The sequence below is a fragment of the Cannabis sativa genome, chromosome 2 (assembly GCF_029168945.1).
Source record: "Cannabis sativa cultivar Pink pepper isolate KNU-18-1 chromosome 2, ASM2916894v1, whole genome shotgun sequence".
NCBI classification, from domain to species: domain Eukaryota; kingdom Viridiplantae; phylum Streptophyta; class Magnoliopsida; order Rosales; family Cannabaceae; genus Cannabis; species Cannabis sativa.
Window position 1 is genome coordinate 71,239,313 of NC_083602.1, and position 18,478 is coordinate 71,257,790.

General features: G+C 29.7%; 1 protein-coding gene across 2 annotated transcripts; it reads right to left on the reverse strand.

The window, feature by feature from the left end:
• Nucleotides 1-1,688: 1,688 nt before the first annotated feature.
• LOC115719336 (probable linoleate 9S-lipoxygenase 5) lies at nt 1,689-9,530 on the reverse strand. Of its 2 annotated transcripts, none has more exons than XM_030648324.2 (9): nt 9,126-9,530; nt 4,948-5,225; nt 4,546-4,786; nt 4,091-4,456; nt 3,863-3,948; nt 3,651-3,758; nt 3,246-3,550; nt 2,893-3,156; nt 1,689-2,645 (listed from the first exon to the last, which is right to left on the reverse strand). In XM_030648324.2, the coding sequence occupies exons 1-9, from the start codon at nt 9,337-9,339 to the stop codon at nt 1,892-1,894; spliced, it is 2,616 nt and encodes an 871-aa protein (XP_030504184.2). In that variant the 5' UTR covers nt 9,340-9,530; the 3' UTR covers nt 1,689-1,891. The 2 variants fall into 2 exon arrangements, with proteins under 2 accessions (XP_030504184.2, XP_060966834.1); XM_061110851.1 differs by having other exon boundaries at nt 4,948-5,222; nt 9,126-9,481.
• Between the last annotated feature and the right edge of the window lie 8,948 nt (nt 9,531-18,478).

Sequence of the window (18,478 nt, forward strand, 5' to 3'; positions counted from 1 at the left end):
AACAACTCAAATCTCTAAAATACACCTCTAAAAATAGAAGACAGAAAAGAAAAAAATACTCATACATAAATATAACAACAACCCCAGAAAAATAAAAAATAGTATGGGAGCCACGCCATAAGGCCGACGAGTCTTGGTCAAGCAAAAAAAATAAACAATGGCCAATGAGCAACTTAAATCTCTGTGGTATACCTCTAAAAAAGAAGAAGAAACAATAACTCCAATAAAATTAAAAATTGTGTTTGAGTCACGCCATAAGGCCCACGAGCCTTGGTGAAGTAAAAAAATCAATGCTAAGAACTTCTAAAGAAAACCTCATTATTTTTATTTGTCATTTGCTATCATTAATACATATACAATATATAATACATATATTTGTCATTTTCTTTCCTTGCTAATACATATATTCATCATTTACTCTTTTACATAATAAAATTATTTAGTATTAATTAATTAGCTTTTTTAGTCCCTGTACTTATGACACTATACTATGATGCCCCTTAATTTATAAGTGTAGTTAAAAATACCTCCTAAAATATATCAGTTGGAATAGTATAATCCTTCTATCTAATTTTGTTAAAATTAACTAAAATTTACTGTTAAATTAATAATGTGGCATTATACATAGATAGTAGTTGAAAAATTATATACCATTAGGAAAATAAATTACAAGTCATAAAAATTACAATCACAGGAAAAAAAAAAATGAAAAATAACATCCCAAAAAATAGAATATCATTACCTTAATTTTCCAAAAATCCCATGTTCTTTCTAGTGATATCCATCTCTTCAAATACTGTAGAATCCTAATTTTACACATTTTTCTAATTTGAACGGCTAAAAAACGATTGGAATTATTTTAATAAAATTATTTTTATTAAATTTTTTTAAAAGGTTATGAAATCATTTTTTAATCATCTTTCATTGTCAGTTATTATGCCACCTCATAGTCAATTTTCCCTCTAAAAAGAGATAAAATTACTACTCTATCATTTGTTATAATACCACATTATCAATACAAACGATATTTTTAAACAAAATAAACAGAAGGACTTAATGTATGCATATAAAATTATACAAGGACTATTTATAACAAGCTGAATAGATTAAGGGGCATAATAGTATAGTGTCATAAGTACAGGAGGTAAAAAAGATAATTATTCTTAATTTTATCTTTTACATATCTATATGTATCTCTCTATTTATCTATTTAAAGGGGCCAATTCGATCACGCCTAGTAAGCATGCGGAAGATGTCACACTTGAAGATCATGGCCATTAATTGTTATCTAGTGCAATCCAACGGCTGGGAGCTTTCACAAAGAACATAATTATTATTTTTTTCTTAAAAAAAATGACAAGAATATGACAGGTACCTATACAAACTATTCCACTTCCATTACCCATTATCACTTATTTCTCACTTAAATTTTTTCCTCGTAAATGCGTATCTCTTTAGCTTACACATTCATCACTTTTTCATCTTCGTAACTGGAAGGAATGCCGACTAGCTAAATATTATGGAAAGAAATACTAAATATATTACTTGAAACTATTAACTACAACTGTTTTTAGTGCCTTTTACTTATTAAGGCATTTACCTGTGAATACAAGAGAATATTTAGTCTCTTCTTATTGAAAGGCTTAACCATATACTAGACTGGTCATTCTCTTTATTTTGAAGCCAACTTTAACCATTGCACAAAGCTTAAAACACTTTTATTTAAGATATGGTTCTTACATGATTAAACATCATACTTGGTACAAGTAATTTATTTCTGCAAAGGCCAAGATCAGACCCTTACCCCACACACTACACCAGATTTGGAAACACCTTTATTAGGAAAAACAGGAAATAAAGGCGAGTTGACAACACTATAAAAACACAAGCTTTAGATTGAAATGCTGTTAGGAATTCCCTTAGCAGAGAGTCCTTCTTCGCCATTAGGATGGAGCAAAGTATATGGAAAGTTAACTGGTCCAGCTCTGTTCTTCAGATTAGTATCCTTGTTCTTGCTCATCATTTTGTCTTCAATCTGAGCAAGTTTTCTTCCAAACCTCTCGAAAGCTTGCAAGGGGCCAGCTTCTGCTGTCCAGTCATCATAGTCTCTCTGACCAAGATAGACCTCATCAGAAGCATGCCTCGACAAAATCTCAATGAGAGAAACCCCTATAAGAGTCTGAAATTCTGAAGTAATTGTCAACAAGAAACCTTTTTCAGGATCAGACTTAAGCTGCTCATATTCCGGAGTGCCCTCTTCAGGCATAAACCGACGGCTTACTGTGGGGCGATTTGGAAGGTACCCTGCATAAGGGTACTGTCCAAAGTTGACTGCTGCATGGAGGGCAGAAGAAATCCATATGATTATGGTACACGATTCAACTAGTTCCTCTCGGGTCAGCATTTTTGGCCACCAGGATTCATCTTTTTTGTCACCATGACCCACATCCCTCACTTCCTTCCACCATGCTTGAAGTTCTGAATCATTTTGGACAGTGTCATCAGCTTTATAATAGAAAGAGCAGTACTCTTCAACCCATGATTTAATTGCAGACCATATCTCTAGGCCATCAGCAGCAAATGGGTAGTCCTCTATTAGCAGGCGAAGCCCATGTGGAGAATTTGGATCCTTAACTGCCATTCCTCTACATATAGACAAATTAAGGTATGTCAATTTCAGAAAAGCACAACCACAACACAACCACAACCCTAAGGTTTTGAGAGATTGTTTTCTATATTTTTAAACCAACTTAAAATTTCTCTATTTTGTCCCACTGAGTATATTTACTATCTGACTACACCACTTTATGTGCATTTTTCTCCCTTTATTATAGCTTTTACATTAAGTCTTACTACAAGATTTTAGCAATGAACTGTGCTTATTAGGCTTACCTTTTAAGGAGATCTGCTGGGAGTGCTTGCTCAGTGAAAACCCAATTCTTATAAACTACTGCTGACATCTCCAAAGCATACTTCCCTGGAAAAACTGTCGATTCTAGAATTCCCTCAGCATTAATAAGAGTTTGCCTAGCAAGTGCATTTATGTTCATAGTGTCACGGTAATGGGGCTGCAAGAGTTTGTAGATTGGGTGGAGAACACTTAGCTGCCTGTTTGTTGCTATCACAAAAGGCTCAATCACAGCATGCGTATTCAGCCTGTAGACCAACCAATATTAAAAAGTTTTAAGAACACATTTCAAACTAAATCAAAGTTATGCAATCAACTTTCTGTGACAGAATTGTACCAATGACTAATGAGCTGATGGTAGCCAGAGTCATTTACAGCTGCATAAGCTTTTGCTAGTTGCCAAATGGTAGCTCCAACACCTTCTTCAGCAGGGGTGTATACTTTGCTAACTGCACCAAATTGATCTCCCTTTGGATGTGGTAAGCTTAATTCGATGGCTAATGGCTTCAAAGTGCCATCGTTTTTCAGTAAAAGGAGAGTTCGACTGGCATAAGTTTTTGTGGCAGTTGAGTTTATCCTCGTCAGGTATGGCATAAAGGAATCATGGTGATCCAATATAAATAACTTGTTGGTATAGAGCGCCTATTCAATCGTACAATGAAGAATTGTCTTAAAATATATGCATTAATTACAATTACATGCTACTTTTGAAGTTCTACAAAAACCATGCTATGAACAATACCTCATATACACTAAGCCCCTCCAAGTTCTTTTCTATGTGATCTTCCGTAATTTTACTAGTTTGATCGCCATACACTTTATGGTCAAGCTTGCTTGCTGGTGGGAATTCCTGCAGTAAAAATTAGACTATAATGACCAATGAGGAAAAAATAGGCTGCATTCAGCAGCACTAAGCCGATAATAAGGAGTGCTACAAAATTAACAATAAATTACCTCAAGTCGACGAATGGCAATAGGGTGCACTCCAGCAAGCATTTCTCTACCAAATTCTGCATCAGTTCTCCATGCAGATTTATCCACTGCTCCATATTATAGAGATCCAACAATTAGTCAAAATAAAATAGCTAATGAAAGACCAAATGTGAACGTTAATGATTGTACAATAATACAAGATTCATCTCAAGAACAAGATTGATTGCACTTCACAGATATGTGCAGTACCTTTAATCACATGAGGCACAGGGAACCTAAGAAATTGTTCACCATCAGTCCGAAACAGTTCCTTGAGCATATTGAAAGGAACAGTTTTCCTGATAGTGTCAAGTACTGCTGTTGGTAACTTAAATCCTCCTTCGTACAAGTCATATACCTCCTGAAAGTTATCAAACTCATTCCGTGTCTGGTCAAAGTAATGTTCCAGAGCAGGTTTGATGGATTGCGATAAAGACTTAAGTCCATAAGCAAGAAAGTCTGACATCTTCAAGTGACCAAAGCGTTCATCTCGTGGCACATATATATCTAAAGCTTCAAGAGGATCCAGAGGTTTCATAAGATTCACACGTTTCAACCTGCTCTCGGTTTTAGGATCTGTTAGAAAAGTGTACCAGATAAATTAACATTTAAAATAGAAACTGAAATCCCATTATTATACATATAATTCAATACAAATGTGTAACCTGTCCTGTTGGGTGCTCTGCCAGTTCTTCCCCTACGAGGGTAAGGAAATTCACTAGACCCTCCAAGGGTTTGACGAACATACTTCGATCCCTTATCAGGATCACCCAAATCGTTGTACACGTCATAGTCATAGACCCTGTCCCATTCCTTGCGCTCTCCTTTGCCATTCCCTCTTAAGCTTTCAAGCTCTTCTTTTCTGTACTTAAGCAGTGGTTCTGGTGTTGCACTTGGAAGATAAGACTACAGAAATAAACCAAACCAAATTCACTTCTCTACATTCCTCAATCAAATATTCATTAAAGAACAATATTCTGATGTTATTTGGAAGACTTATACAATTGTAGAAAACCACAACAAACTCTTTCTCATAATCGAAAAAAGAAAGAATAACCCATTATTACCTTGTTTCTAAAGAAAACGCGAGTGTGCTTGTATCTTCCAGCTGGGTAAACCCAAGAGTTGCAGATGAAGCGGACAATACCTTCCCCAGGAACATCTTCAAGGGTGATGGTCTTGAGGAAGAACTCATCCAAGTGATTGTTCTTGATGATCAAAGCTTCTGGGACTCCAATGGATTCGTCCCACTCGAAGGTTACTCTAAACAACGAATCGCCAGGTGTTAAGGCGGGCAGAGAAGTAAGCCAGTTCTCCAAGTGAGCTTCTTTTCCAACTTTTCCTGCTGCAATACAAACAGGGAGCGTCCGTTTAACAGGCCCATTTATGAGGTAAGCCCATTTAAGAGGGCCCAGTTCATGTATAGTTGAACATAGTTAAAATAAATTTTACTCCATATTCTTATGCAGCCAAGGTGGGTGGGAATGTTGCTTTGTGTGGAGTCTTTGTACAATTATCCTTTCAGGAAGATAACCAATTAATTAAACTTTGCTCTTTAATTATTTTCTTTGGAATAAAATATTCAAAGAGTGGGCGCCAATAATTTATGACATGTGAACTCGACATTAGAACAAAGAGAGTAATTTAAAAAACTCAAAAGTATTTGCTTCAACACTAAGAGCATCTCCAATGATAGCATTCTTTGAAGATGCTCCATATATCCACATCATCCAAAATTTTATATTTTATTTTATTTTTCTTCCACATCATTTTTGGCACATTTACTTTTAAAAACACTCTAATGGTATAATACCTTTTAAAAATGCTATAATTATGATATCACATATTATTATTATTATATATATATGTTTTTTTCTTTATTAAACTATTATATATACATTGTACTTTTAATTTTTTATTGTATAAAAAAGACATAGCATCAATGTCATTGTGTGGCATCAATACAAATTTCAAGAATAGCATTCTTTTATCTCCAATGGTATAGCATCTCTATATTTTGCCACATAAGCTTTCCACTTCATCAATCATTCTCCAAAATATTACCATTGGAGATGCTCTAAAAGCACTCGCATTAGAAACTGTAAAATAATTAATAACTAAGATGCCTTTAGTAATAATTTTATTTTTTAATTTTTTAATCATAAAAATAAAAATAAAATTTGTATTTTATTTTATTTTTAAAAAATAAAAAATATATTCTATAACTACTTTTTATTTTTTAATTTTAAAAACAAAAAATAAATTTATTAATGCATATTTAAATTAATATGTTGTTATTATGTAAACTATGCAATTTGACACATTATTAATTATCTACTAAATAGTATATAATATATTGATATATATACTCAAAAAGAATCCAACACATGGAGTTAGTATCACAATGACAATAAATTATTTTAGATGTCAATGAGTATTAAATTGTATTAGTTACTACTAAGTATCAAAATATAATAGTAGTAACGACATTACTAATAACAAATAATTAAGTAGTTATAATGAAATAGTAAAATATCATGCACTTACCCATACTACTAATTTTTTTCATCTAAAGAATGACTAATATGGAATATGTCATGTATTTAATAATTATTTTAAAGAGCACTATGGATTTGTTTGGTACGTCGTATAAGGGTCGTATTGTATTAAATAATAAATAACACTATTTTTAAATAAAACAATGTATTGTATTAATTATTACGACTAAAATTTTTAATACAATGTATGTTGTATTATTTAATACATAACAAATGATCCGTATTAGCTTATATTATAATATTTACAAAATATTCGGAGTCAACCCCAATCTCCGACCTGGATCTAGACCCAAATCCAGACTCGAACTGGGACTTAGACCCAGGAGTCGGACCCAAAACTGAGACCCAGGAGTCGGACCCAAACTCGAGACCTACGACCCGGACCCGAGACTCTCGACTCGAACCGAGACCTGGTCTCGAACCTAGGACCCAGACCCAGACCCATAGTTGGTGTTGGGGTCGAATGTATTGAAAATATATTATAACTTTACACAATTTATTAATACAAGTCAATATCAAACATATTATTGTATTAAATAATATTAATACAATACAATAAAATATAATTCAACATAACATAATATAATACAACATGCTAAACGAGTCCTAAATATTTTAGGAATGTCATGAATAGAGTTATTAGGGTATCTATTGAAATAATTGTGTTTGATTTGAAAAATCTGTTATATATAATAATATTATAATTAATTTCGGTATATTATTTTTCATAATAATTAAATTTGTAATTATTTTATAATAGTAGTGTAGTATTGTAATTGTAAAGCCCTTTTTTGAACCCTTTTCTATTTTTTTCATCAATACCAAATATAATAATAATGTACCCAAATTAGCATTACACGTGTACGATTTTTATAGGAAAAATATTCTTTCAAATCACATGCCTTTAGCTAAATAAAAAAATTTGACCTTTTGTATTACGTACTTTTAAAAAAACAATTGATAGTTAAAAAAAAAAAAACAATTGATAACCATTTTTCATTTGATAAAATATACCAACATTTATAACCATGCACCTGATTTTGGTAAAAAAAAACAAGAAGTTGTTTTTTTTCTTTTTTAAATATAGTTATTATTAGATATTTCTAATTTTAGAACTAATGTTATAATTATAATTAACAATAAAATTTATCAAATTTGAGAGACATTAATAAGACACTATGAGCCCGTTTGGTACATTTTTTAAAAAAGTTAGAAGCTGTTTTTTGAAAAAGCTGTGGTAAAAATGTTTTTGGTAAACAGTCAAAAAAATAACTTTTTGAAAAAAATTTAGAGAAGCTACGGCTAAAAGCTGAAGTTACCCCAACTTTTAGAAAAAATTGTTTTGATTAAAAGATTATAATAATTTTTTTATACTAAAATTATATTTACTTATACATTACATATTAAAAAAATAAAAATAATTAAAAATAAACTAATTATAATAAAATAAATAATTATTAAAACTCTTATTTTTTTTAAAAAAAAAATAATTTATATTTTATTTTATTATTAACAAACAACATGAACCTAGCATTTTTCTGTTAATTTTTTCATTTGATAAAACATAATAAAAATAATACTATAGATTATTTTTATTAAATGCATATAAATTTATATTTAAAAAAAATAAAATATTTATAAAATAATTTTTATATATTTGTGATTATAATAAACTAGAGTATAACATTATCGTTATCATTATAATAGATCTTAATAATTCATAATATTTTAAAATTTACAATACCAAACAATCAGCTCAATTTTTTTTCTACAGTTTTGTTACAACTACTTTTTCTAACAGCACAGTTACAAAACTGACCTATCTTTCACTTATAATTTATAAAATTTTATTTTTCAAGTGAAAAGTAAAATAAATATATATAAAGCAATAATATATGGGATCTGATAAAATTTAATATTAGTTAAAAGAATAATAAATTCTAATTTGAGAATCTAAAAATAAAAATAAAGAATGATCATATTTTATTTTATATATAATAATAGCATAACAATTATACTTTTTCTTATAATAACTTCATAAAAACTATTTTCAATATAGATCAGCTTAACTTCATTATGCATATATAATATACTACATGTATATATACCATCATTAGTTTTATCTGATTAATTGGTCATTATTATAATATTTTATGCATGCAAGACAGCGACGTGAAAGCCCTGGTTTGGTTCTGCTTTTCGGCAAACTAAATTATTAAAATTAGTTTCTCTTAAAAGAGTTTTTTAAAATTAAGAGCTAAAATAATTTATTGGTTACCCAAAGAGCAGCAAAAGTCTTTTGTGACTTTAAAAATTGATCCAAAAAGTGGGGCAAAGAAAATACTTGTGATTTGAAGATAGTGACTCAAAAAAATCACTTGTAATCGAACTGTCATAAAATAAAACTCATACTGTATACACTAAGCCGAACTGTTCTTAAAAACCCAGCCAATATCCAAATCCATCCAAATCCAACATTAGTGGCATGACATTTTTTCTATGAAGAGCGGCATGACATTATTGGATATATCTAAGAACTTGATAAGAAAATAGTTAGCCATACATATTATGTTTATTTGCTTATATAATATAAAAATGGGATTTATATATATGTATAGAACTGGTAGTGGTAATTTTATCAAAAGTAAATGGTAGTAGTAATAGTAATATATAGTAAATATTAGTACCGGAGTGACCACTAACGAGCTGGATAGAAATGCCATTGCCCAAGAAATCACCAACACGGTCAAGCAGCGAAGAGCCGACGTTGACAGAAGCGCTTAAGGGGTTGAACTCCAATACATTCTTCTTCATCAACACCACTGATCCCTTTACCCTTTTCTGATCATCACCACGATTCAGAATCCCACTCACTCTGTCCCCAATTTTCCCAAGCAACATCTTTAATTATGTAATTAAACAACTCTTCAAGGACTAATAAGCAATAAATATATATAATGAGAGTAATAGGCTAGTAGGGATGAAGAAGAATGGAAGAGGTTATGTGGTATTTATAGCAAACTAGGTACGTAGGGTCAGAACTCAATCAACTAAGAAAGCACTCAAGACCTCTCTTTTTATAAAATAAATATATCATAGTAATTTCACACCCAGTACGTACCATTAAGAAAATAATTTTTTTATAAGGAATATAATAATATTATAAGTACACATGCACCTATCGCAAACTAGAAAGGTAAATCTCACTGATTCACTGATTAATTTTAAATGTTACTTAAATTATAGACATTAATACAAATAATATGAATATATCACTACAAACAATTTACGATAGTGTAAGATGTTGACTATTTATTTACTATTCCATACAATTATTACAATATATAAATAAGCATGGTTAGTGATTAGGCACTATGGTGCCTTATGCGGTGACATCCTGATTAGTAATTTTTTATAAATGTTATTAAAAGAAAATAAATGGGATTTTGTATTAAAATATATCAATAATAATATAACATCTCATAAGTCATACGAGTGATAGGCACTATTCCTTTTGAGTACATTATCAACTCACCTGAATTTTATTTATAGGTTCGTTCTTAGACTATTTCTAATGGAAGAAATAAAAGTTTGAACTATATTTGATACAAAAAATAGTTTTATAATATTTTTACATCAATTTTTACTATTGATGTAAAATTAAATATATCCTTTAATGCTCACTTAACAATTTATTAAAAAATATAAAATAATAGTAATAATACAAAAGTAAATATAAAATTTGATAAGAGAATAATAATAATAATACAAGTTATTTAATGCAAGTGCATGTTAACTAAAATGCATAATAAAATATTAAAAAGTAGCACAATAGTAAAATTAAAAATATAGTATTTATTGTGATATAAATTTTACACTATGATATATTGTGATCTAAATTTACATAATTTTTTATTATATAATATATTTATATTACAATTTAATACACTATTAAAATAGTTTTTTAACAAAGTATAAACATATATGATTTATTTTTAGTGAATATGATTTGAAGATAATGATAATAATGGATTAAAAAAAGATAATAATAATAATAATAATAATAATAATAATAATAATAATAATAATAATAATAAACACAAATCAAAACGATGGAGCAGCGTTTCGGTAATCGAAATAATGTTATGGGATTTAGATTTTCGCGTACGTTCTTATCGAAAAGGACAATATGTTGGATAGAATATAATAATAGTAATATAAAATAATGTGTATTTTGAAAAAACAAAAATGACCTTTGAAAGTTTATCCAATGTAATAAGAAGGTATAATCCATTACATATGTCAAATACATAACCACTAAAAAAATCAGCCACCCAATATATAGATATACATAGCTACGTACATAATCACATAAATTCTCTCAAAACTGAAAAAAATTAAAATTTATATATTTGAAAATTAAAATTATATAATAATTAAAAATTCTGTGGGAGAACTACTAAAAGAAATGTGTTGGTAGAAAAATATTATAATGCACTTTTTTTAAGAAAGATATACTTATGTATTTTTATTTATTTTAGCATTTGGAAGAATATTTTAGTCTAATTTTTTTTTATTCATGTACGTTGTAATTATTTACAACATCGTATAAAATTTTGAAAAAATTAACACACAGAAACAAATTTTAAATAATTTATTACATGTATAACCTTTATATTTTATACGTGTAAAATAAATTATTTAAATATTATTTTATATTATTAATTATTTTAAATTTATTGAAATTTTAATGTATCAGTATACTTTTTTTTTAAGATAATGAATTGTAAAATCATCCTCTATTGGTATCTACTCTCCTTTAGGTGGTAGAAAAATTATATTACAACAAAATTTTAAATAATTTTAAAGTATCTTTAATTTTAACACCCTAAATAATTATAAATACATATCAAATAATGTTATAATTATAATAAATACTGTTATATTTTTGTTTTTTTGAAAAAAATATTGTGAATTCTGATACGTATTTTTCATCACAAAAATTAACTGAAAAGTTAGTGGTGGCTCTACTCAAATTATTTACTATACCATTATTCTCTTTTGAAAAAATTAGGTGGCAGTTTGAGCATTGCTATTAGGCACCAATGGTGCCTAGCACCTTTGCGACATGTCGCGTTGCGATTGGCTAGCGATACTCCCTAAAAACTATTATATCAAATTATATGGGACCCGATACTTAACAGACTAATATTAACACATGTGAAGGTCTTAGCAGACCACCTAGCCTTTAGATTTCTCTAGTATAAATGACGATTAAAATGTTAATATTCTGAAAGAGCATTTTTAACTTCACGTGAATCATTAAATGCATTTAAATCAAAAAAAAAAAAAACAAAGAAAGTGTACGAAAAACCTGCCATGCCATTTAAGAAAGCATTAACTAGTAGTACTAACTAGACTACTAGTCTCAACGTCTACCTTACTTAACACAAAATAATCAATTTTTTTTCATATAAATAAAACAATCAAATTCTCAAGCCTCAACTACTTCCCTTGGCTGTGTCTACTGTCTTCCTTTTTATTTAAACTGTGCGTCACATGCAATTGCTTATTTATTTATTTATTAAACGTGTTACTCATTCTCATACTTCCTACTCCTACCGCTACCAATAAAGATTGTCTTCTTATATTACCTTTCATGAATTTTCAAATAGATAAACATGGACCCAATAGTAAATTTTTATTAAAAAAATAAATAATAGAAAATTTTATTTGCACCCGATAAATACATTTTATTTGCAACAAAATAAATTTATATAATTTTAAAAATTACTTTTAATATTTTTCTAATTTTTTTAATATTATTTTATGTTAATTTTATTACTTATTTTGATTTTATTTTAATTTTTTAATTATGTATATTTATTTTTCTAAAAATATTTCATATTTTTTTTATTTTAATTTTTTTGTCATATCATTTAAAATATAATTTATTTTTTTAATAAATATATTTTTTAAGAATATAAATTGGAAGAAAAAGGTTTAAAAAAAATTAGCTAATTAGGAATTTTGCTACCTAAACTTTGACATATACCAAATCATGCCTCCTGAATTTTAAAAGTTAAAAATACTCCTGAACTATTGAGATTGTTGGATTTAAGGACTTTTGTCTAATTTTAGTAAAAAAAATTTAACATGGATGAAAGTTCAAGGGACATAATTTAGTACATTTCAAAGTTTGAGTGGCATAATTCGGTATATATCAATGTATGGGAAGCATGGTTTAGTACATAAACAATCACTGAAATAGTAAAATTGAATAAAATTAGATAAAAGTCTTTAAATCTAACAATCTCAATAGTTTATGGAGCATTTTTAACGACTTTAAAAATTCAGGGAGCATAATTTAGTACATGTAAAAGTTCAGGGGATAAATCATAATTAGCCTAAAAAAAATTAGTACAATTAAATATATAAAATATAAATTATTAAAATAGGGTGTCCTTAACAATTTTGGGGGTGTAAATAAAATTTTTCTTGACATTTTTTGCCTCCAATTTTTTACACTATCCAATTGTATCCTTGTAATATACAACTTATTAATAATACATCTTAGAATATAACTTTTGCAATAAAATAGTCCTTCCGTCATATTTTATTTAATTTTATCGTAAAATAAGTAAAGTGATTAATAGTAATTGATAAATAAATAAAAATTAAATATCTTTCACAAATGAATAATAATATAAAAGACTTTTTATATTCTATAATAATTTATACTTTTTAATTTTAATTTTCGTGATGAATTATTAATTTACTTATAATTCCCCGATCACATGTCCATTATCCACTAATATACACCACAAAAGAAAAACAAAATAATTAGCTACAGTGATTTTTTTCTTCCATTTTTGGTACTAAGTAACAAACTGCGTTTTACGAGCGGTTGTAATAATTATTTTATTTAAGAGTGCAGTTGTAATAATTAAGTCATAAAATTATATGACATTTTTTATTTAATTTTTTTGATAATAAGAATAATTATTCGATTAAACTTTTATTTTTTTTCTCGAAAAAATAAATTAATATTTTGAAAAAAATCATTATAGAATAAAGATATCCTCAAACATTATATTAAAAAAGATATTATAAATTGAAAACATTTCACACAAAAAATTTTAAAAAGACAATTGATAAATTTATCATAGAAAATTCATCATAATTTTAAAACTGTTGCCATCATCGTCTTGTAGTCGCTACTACATTAAAAGTTGTTATCATCATAAAATAGTGACATCCTCATACGTTATAGTGAAAAGGAAATTTTAAATTGAAAAAATTTCACACATAATGAAGATATAAAAAATAATAATTGATAAATCTATAGAAAATTCAACTGTTGTCATCAGTATCTTGTAGTCTCTAAAAATTAGATTCAAAACTGTTATCATCACCACTTATCATTTATAGATATCACTATATTTAAAATCGTTATCACCACTGTATCTCACTTGTGTATCCAAATAATCTTCACCTCCATAATTCTTATTCATATAACTTTTCTTTCTCAAATTTTAAAATAATAAGTGTTTATGAAATTAGAGTATCACAACCTGTTGACATGAAAAGTGGCCAACATCAGCTCGCTAAATTGGCGAGATGATTAATGAGTTTAAGTAAATAATTTAGAGACACCCACAAAATATATAGTAGTTCACTCCCTATATCACGATAGCAATAGGGCTACATCTACTTTGAGTTATTATTTCTCACGAGACGGTGATTACAACAATAGACTAAGTATTGAAAATTCTAAACTTTAGAGAGAGAAGATCTGACTTGTGGGTAGTTTATGAATGTGAAAAATGAACTAAGGGAGCTTTCATTTTATAGGTAAAAAAAAGCCCACAAAAATAGGAGATAAAATGTAAATAAAGTATTTTTTACCGTTGATGATGATCTAATAATGAAAATTAGCATATGGTAGTGATGGATTATTTTTTATATTTGTCGCGTCTTGCTGCGAGCTACCAGGAACTTATTTTTGTAACTCCCTTGATGATGATCTAATAATAAAAATTAGCATATGGTAGTGATGGATTATTTTTTATATTTTCTGCGTCTTGCTGCGAGCTACCAGGAACTTATTTTTGTAACTCCCTTGAGAGTGAATTTTGACGACGATAGCTTCATAATTTATGTAATGACCAGTTTGCAAATCACTTGGACTTAAACTTTAATTATATAACCAATATAAACATATATATATATACATATAATTTTACAAAGCTGGGATCCTGATTTCAAAAGATAATTTTGGCAACATAACATATTTATATAATACGTCACATGGTGACTACAAAAGTTAACCCCAAAATATTTCAAGACCAAAACTCTCCAGGTTGTACTACTGCGATATGTACAATCACTGTTGAGCTCTAAAACTCACTGCACCTCAGCCTTAACTTTTCCTTTACCTGCACATTGTAACATACTGGTGAGTCAACAAACTCAATAAGATATGCATAAAATATACAATGTAATATCGACTTGTCTTTAGGCCTTCATTTGCCTAACTACAAGGTTTATCAAATGGTTAAGAATGTTCTTAATAGAAGTACGACCTCTATATCACATGCACTGAAGTACATCTCCCGTACTAATGTTGGTAGGGACGAACCTTACTCTCGGGTACTATTGGGTGTTGTACCACATGCACTACGTACACACTTATACTAGTGTTGGTAACACCCTAACATACCTTAAATACTATACACTATACCAGTGCACTCCGTATCGTAACCATACCAGTGTTGGTAGTGTATAACAATATAGCTAGCATGCATTTTCATACATATACACATACATATACATAATTTATGGTAATCTTACCTCTTTTCCAGATTTAAACATGCTGGTCGATTTTGAATGGAAAATTCACGAATTGAACGGAAGCCCTATGTCACATTCACATAAATGGGTAAATAACTTGGGCAAACCTTCCCAGCAACCTATACTTAAAATCAGAGATAACCCTATCGCTAAACAACATGGAAACGTTCTAAATTCTAGGAAAACACAAGAATTAAGGGTTTTGGTCGTGCCTCAACTGGTAGACCAGATTCCCAACTGGTGAACCGGTTCTTTGGGCCCTGCCTGGGGAAACGGTTAACCGGTTCTTCTGTAGAAAAACCCCAAATGAATGAGGCTATGAATGAAGAGAATAAGTCTATGCAAGACAATAAGATTTGAGAAGCTGTCCCATTACCAGAAGGTTTAAAACCAATTGGTTGTAAATGGATATTTAAAACTAAGAAGGATGAATATGGTAATGTGGTGAGATTTATGGCACGTCTTGTAGCAAAAGGATATACTCAGAAACAAAGCATTAATTATACAGAGACTTTCTCTCCGGTTTCATGGAAAGACTCTTTTAGAATAATATTGGCACTTGTTGCTCACTTTGACATTGAGTTACATCAGATGGATGTTAAAACAATATTTTTCAATGGTGACATTGATGAGACAATTTATATGGAGCAACCAGAAAACTTTATGGTTGGTGACCCAAAGAATATGGTTTGCAAATTAAAGAAATCCATCTATGGACTCAAGCAAGCTTCTCGTCAAGGGTATCACAAGTTTCATCAAATAATTATCTCATTTGGTTTTGAGATGAATATTATTGATGATTGTGTATATCACAAGTTTAGTGGGAGTAAATATATAATTCTAGTTCTATATGTCGATGACATATTGCTTGCCACTAATGATATATGCTTATTGCACGAAACCAAGAGATTTCTATCAAAGCAATTTGAGATGAAAAATCTTGGTGATGCCTCTTTTGTTTTAGGAATTCAGATACATCGATATCGTTCTCGGGGAATTCTTGGATTATCACAAAAGAGCTATATCAGTAAAGTACTCAAAAGGTTTGGCATGCAAGATTGTAGACCAGGTGATACCCCTGTTGCTAAAGGAGACAAATTCAGTCTTAGACAATGCCCTAAAAGCAACCTTGAAATTCAGAAAATAAAAGAAAATTCCCTATGCATTAGCTATTGGGAGTTTAATGTATCTTCAGGTATGTACGCGTCTAGATATTACTTATATTGTTGGGATGTTACGTAGATATTTAAGCAACCCTGGTATGGACCATTGGATAGCAGCCGAGAGGGTTATGAGGTATATTTAGAGAAAAAAAGATTACATGCTCACATACAAGAAGTCAGATCATTTGGAGGTCATAGGGTATTCTAATTCTGACTTTGCTGGATGCTAAGATAACAGAAGGTCTACATCAGGCTATATTTTTCTATTAGCTGGAGGAGCTATATCCTGGAAAAGTGTCAAAAAGACACTTCCAATATGGCAGCAAAATTCGTAGCATGTTATGAGGCATCAAATCAGGGAATGGCAGAGAAACTTTGTCACTAGGCTGTGTATTTTAGAGAATGTAGAAAGACCACTCAAAATATTTTGTGACAAAAAATCAGCAGTGTTGTATTCCAATAACAGTAGGAGCTTATCCAAGTTAAAGCATATTGACATAAAGTTCCTAGTTGTGAAAGAAAGTGTGCAGAGTGGAAAAATGTCCATAGAGCACATTAGGACAAACTCCATGATAGCGGATCCACTCACAAAAGGATTACCACCCAAGGTCTTCCATGGGCACACTGCTCATATGGGTATAGTATTGCTTGAGGATATAATGTTTTAGTGGGACTTTGTATTTTCTTTGCTTTATGTTTGTTTAAGACATTTATGTATTTGGTTATTTCCTGATCAGAAATAAAGTTTTCAATTCATTCACTCTATTTTGTCATGTTTAAGTATGACCTCACTTTAGTTTAAGGAGGACCAGCTGGAAATAGGCATGTTCGGTTCACATTGCATGTAATTTCATGCTACATATTCATGATTGATCTATGTCATTTTGCTATATTTGTATATGTGACCATTGATGGGTTTAGTCAAGATTGATATGACGAAAATCTCTTTGATCCTATATGGATATAGTTGATGGATGAGATTGTTGTGAATACTTTTATATAATAGCAAATTTTGAGACCAAAATCCTATTGGATTAAAATCGTATTGTGGGAACATATGTATAATGTATATGCTATTATAAAGTGTGATACAAAATGAAGACCAATTAGGTTATGGGTATCAAAAGAGTATTAAATTGTCATGGAAATAATGTAATGCTCGTTTTTAAAAATTGACTAATTCAGAATTAAACTTATTTTATTATATTTATAAAACCTCGTAAATCGGGATCCCGAGTTTAAAACTGTTGTTGAAATACATGTATTATATATGAAGTTACATAATATTTTTTACAAACTACAGGGCAACCACAAAAAGAAACCCAAAATGTAATAAGATCAAAACCCTCCAGGTTGCACTACCGCGATATGTACAATCCTTGCCAAGCTCATCTCATTGCTCCTCCAGCTTAGCTTTACCCTTACCTACACAAAGGTAGAAAACTGATGAGTCGACAGACTTAGTAAGATACGCATAAAACATATATAGACAATGTAATACCGGCTTTATGCTTAAGCTGTCGTGAGCCCAAATGCTAGACTCACCGAATGGTTAAGAACATTCTCAATGGAAGTACGACCATTGTACCATATGCACTAGAGTACCGACTCCGTACTCGTGTTGGTAAGGCCTTTATTGTACTTCTGAGAGTTACTGAGTGTTGTACCACTTGCACTTCGTACCCCCTGGTACTCATGTTAGTAACATTGTAACTACTATAAAACCTTACACTACACTAACACCCTTAAAACTACATTTTTGTCAATGTTAGTAGTGTTGGGTTTTGTGCCCTAAATAAAACCCATTACAATCTGATTAGTTATCAATCTAAGAAATTTGAAGTGATTTATGTTTGCGTGAATTTTTCATGCTTATGGTTTAATATATGCACAAAATCAGTTAAGTCCAGAACATATATTTATTCACAATTACAGTATTGTCAACACAGTGGAATGTGATTGTGATTATATGGTTCAAAAGACTAAGACCCTGTTTCATTAATGTTTTGGATTTACACTGATGT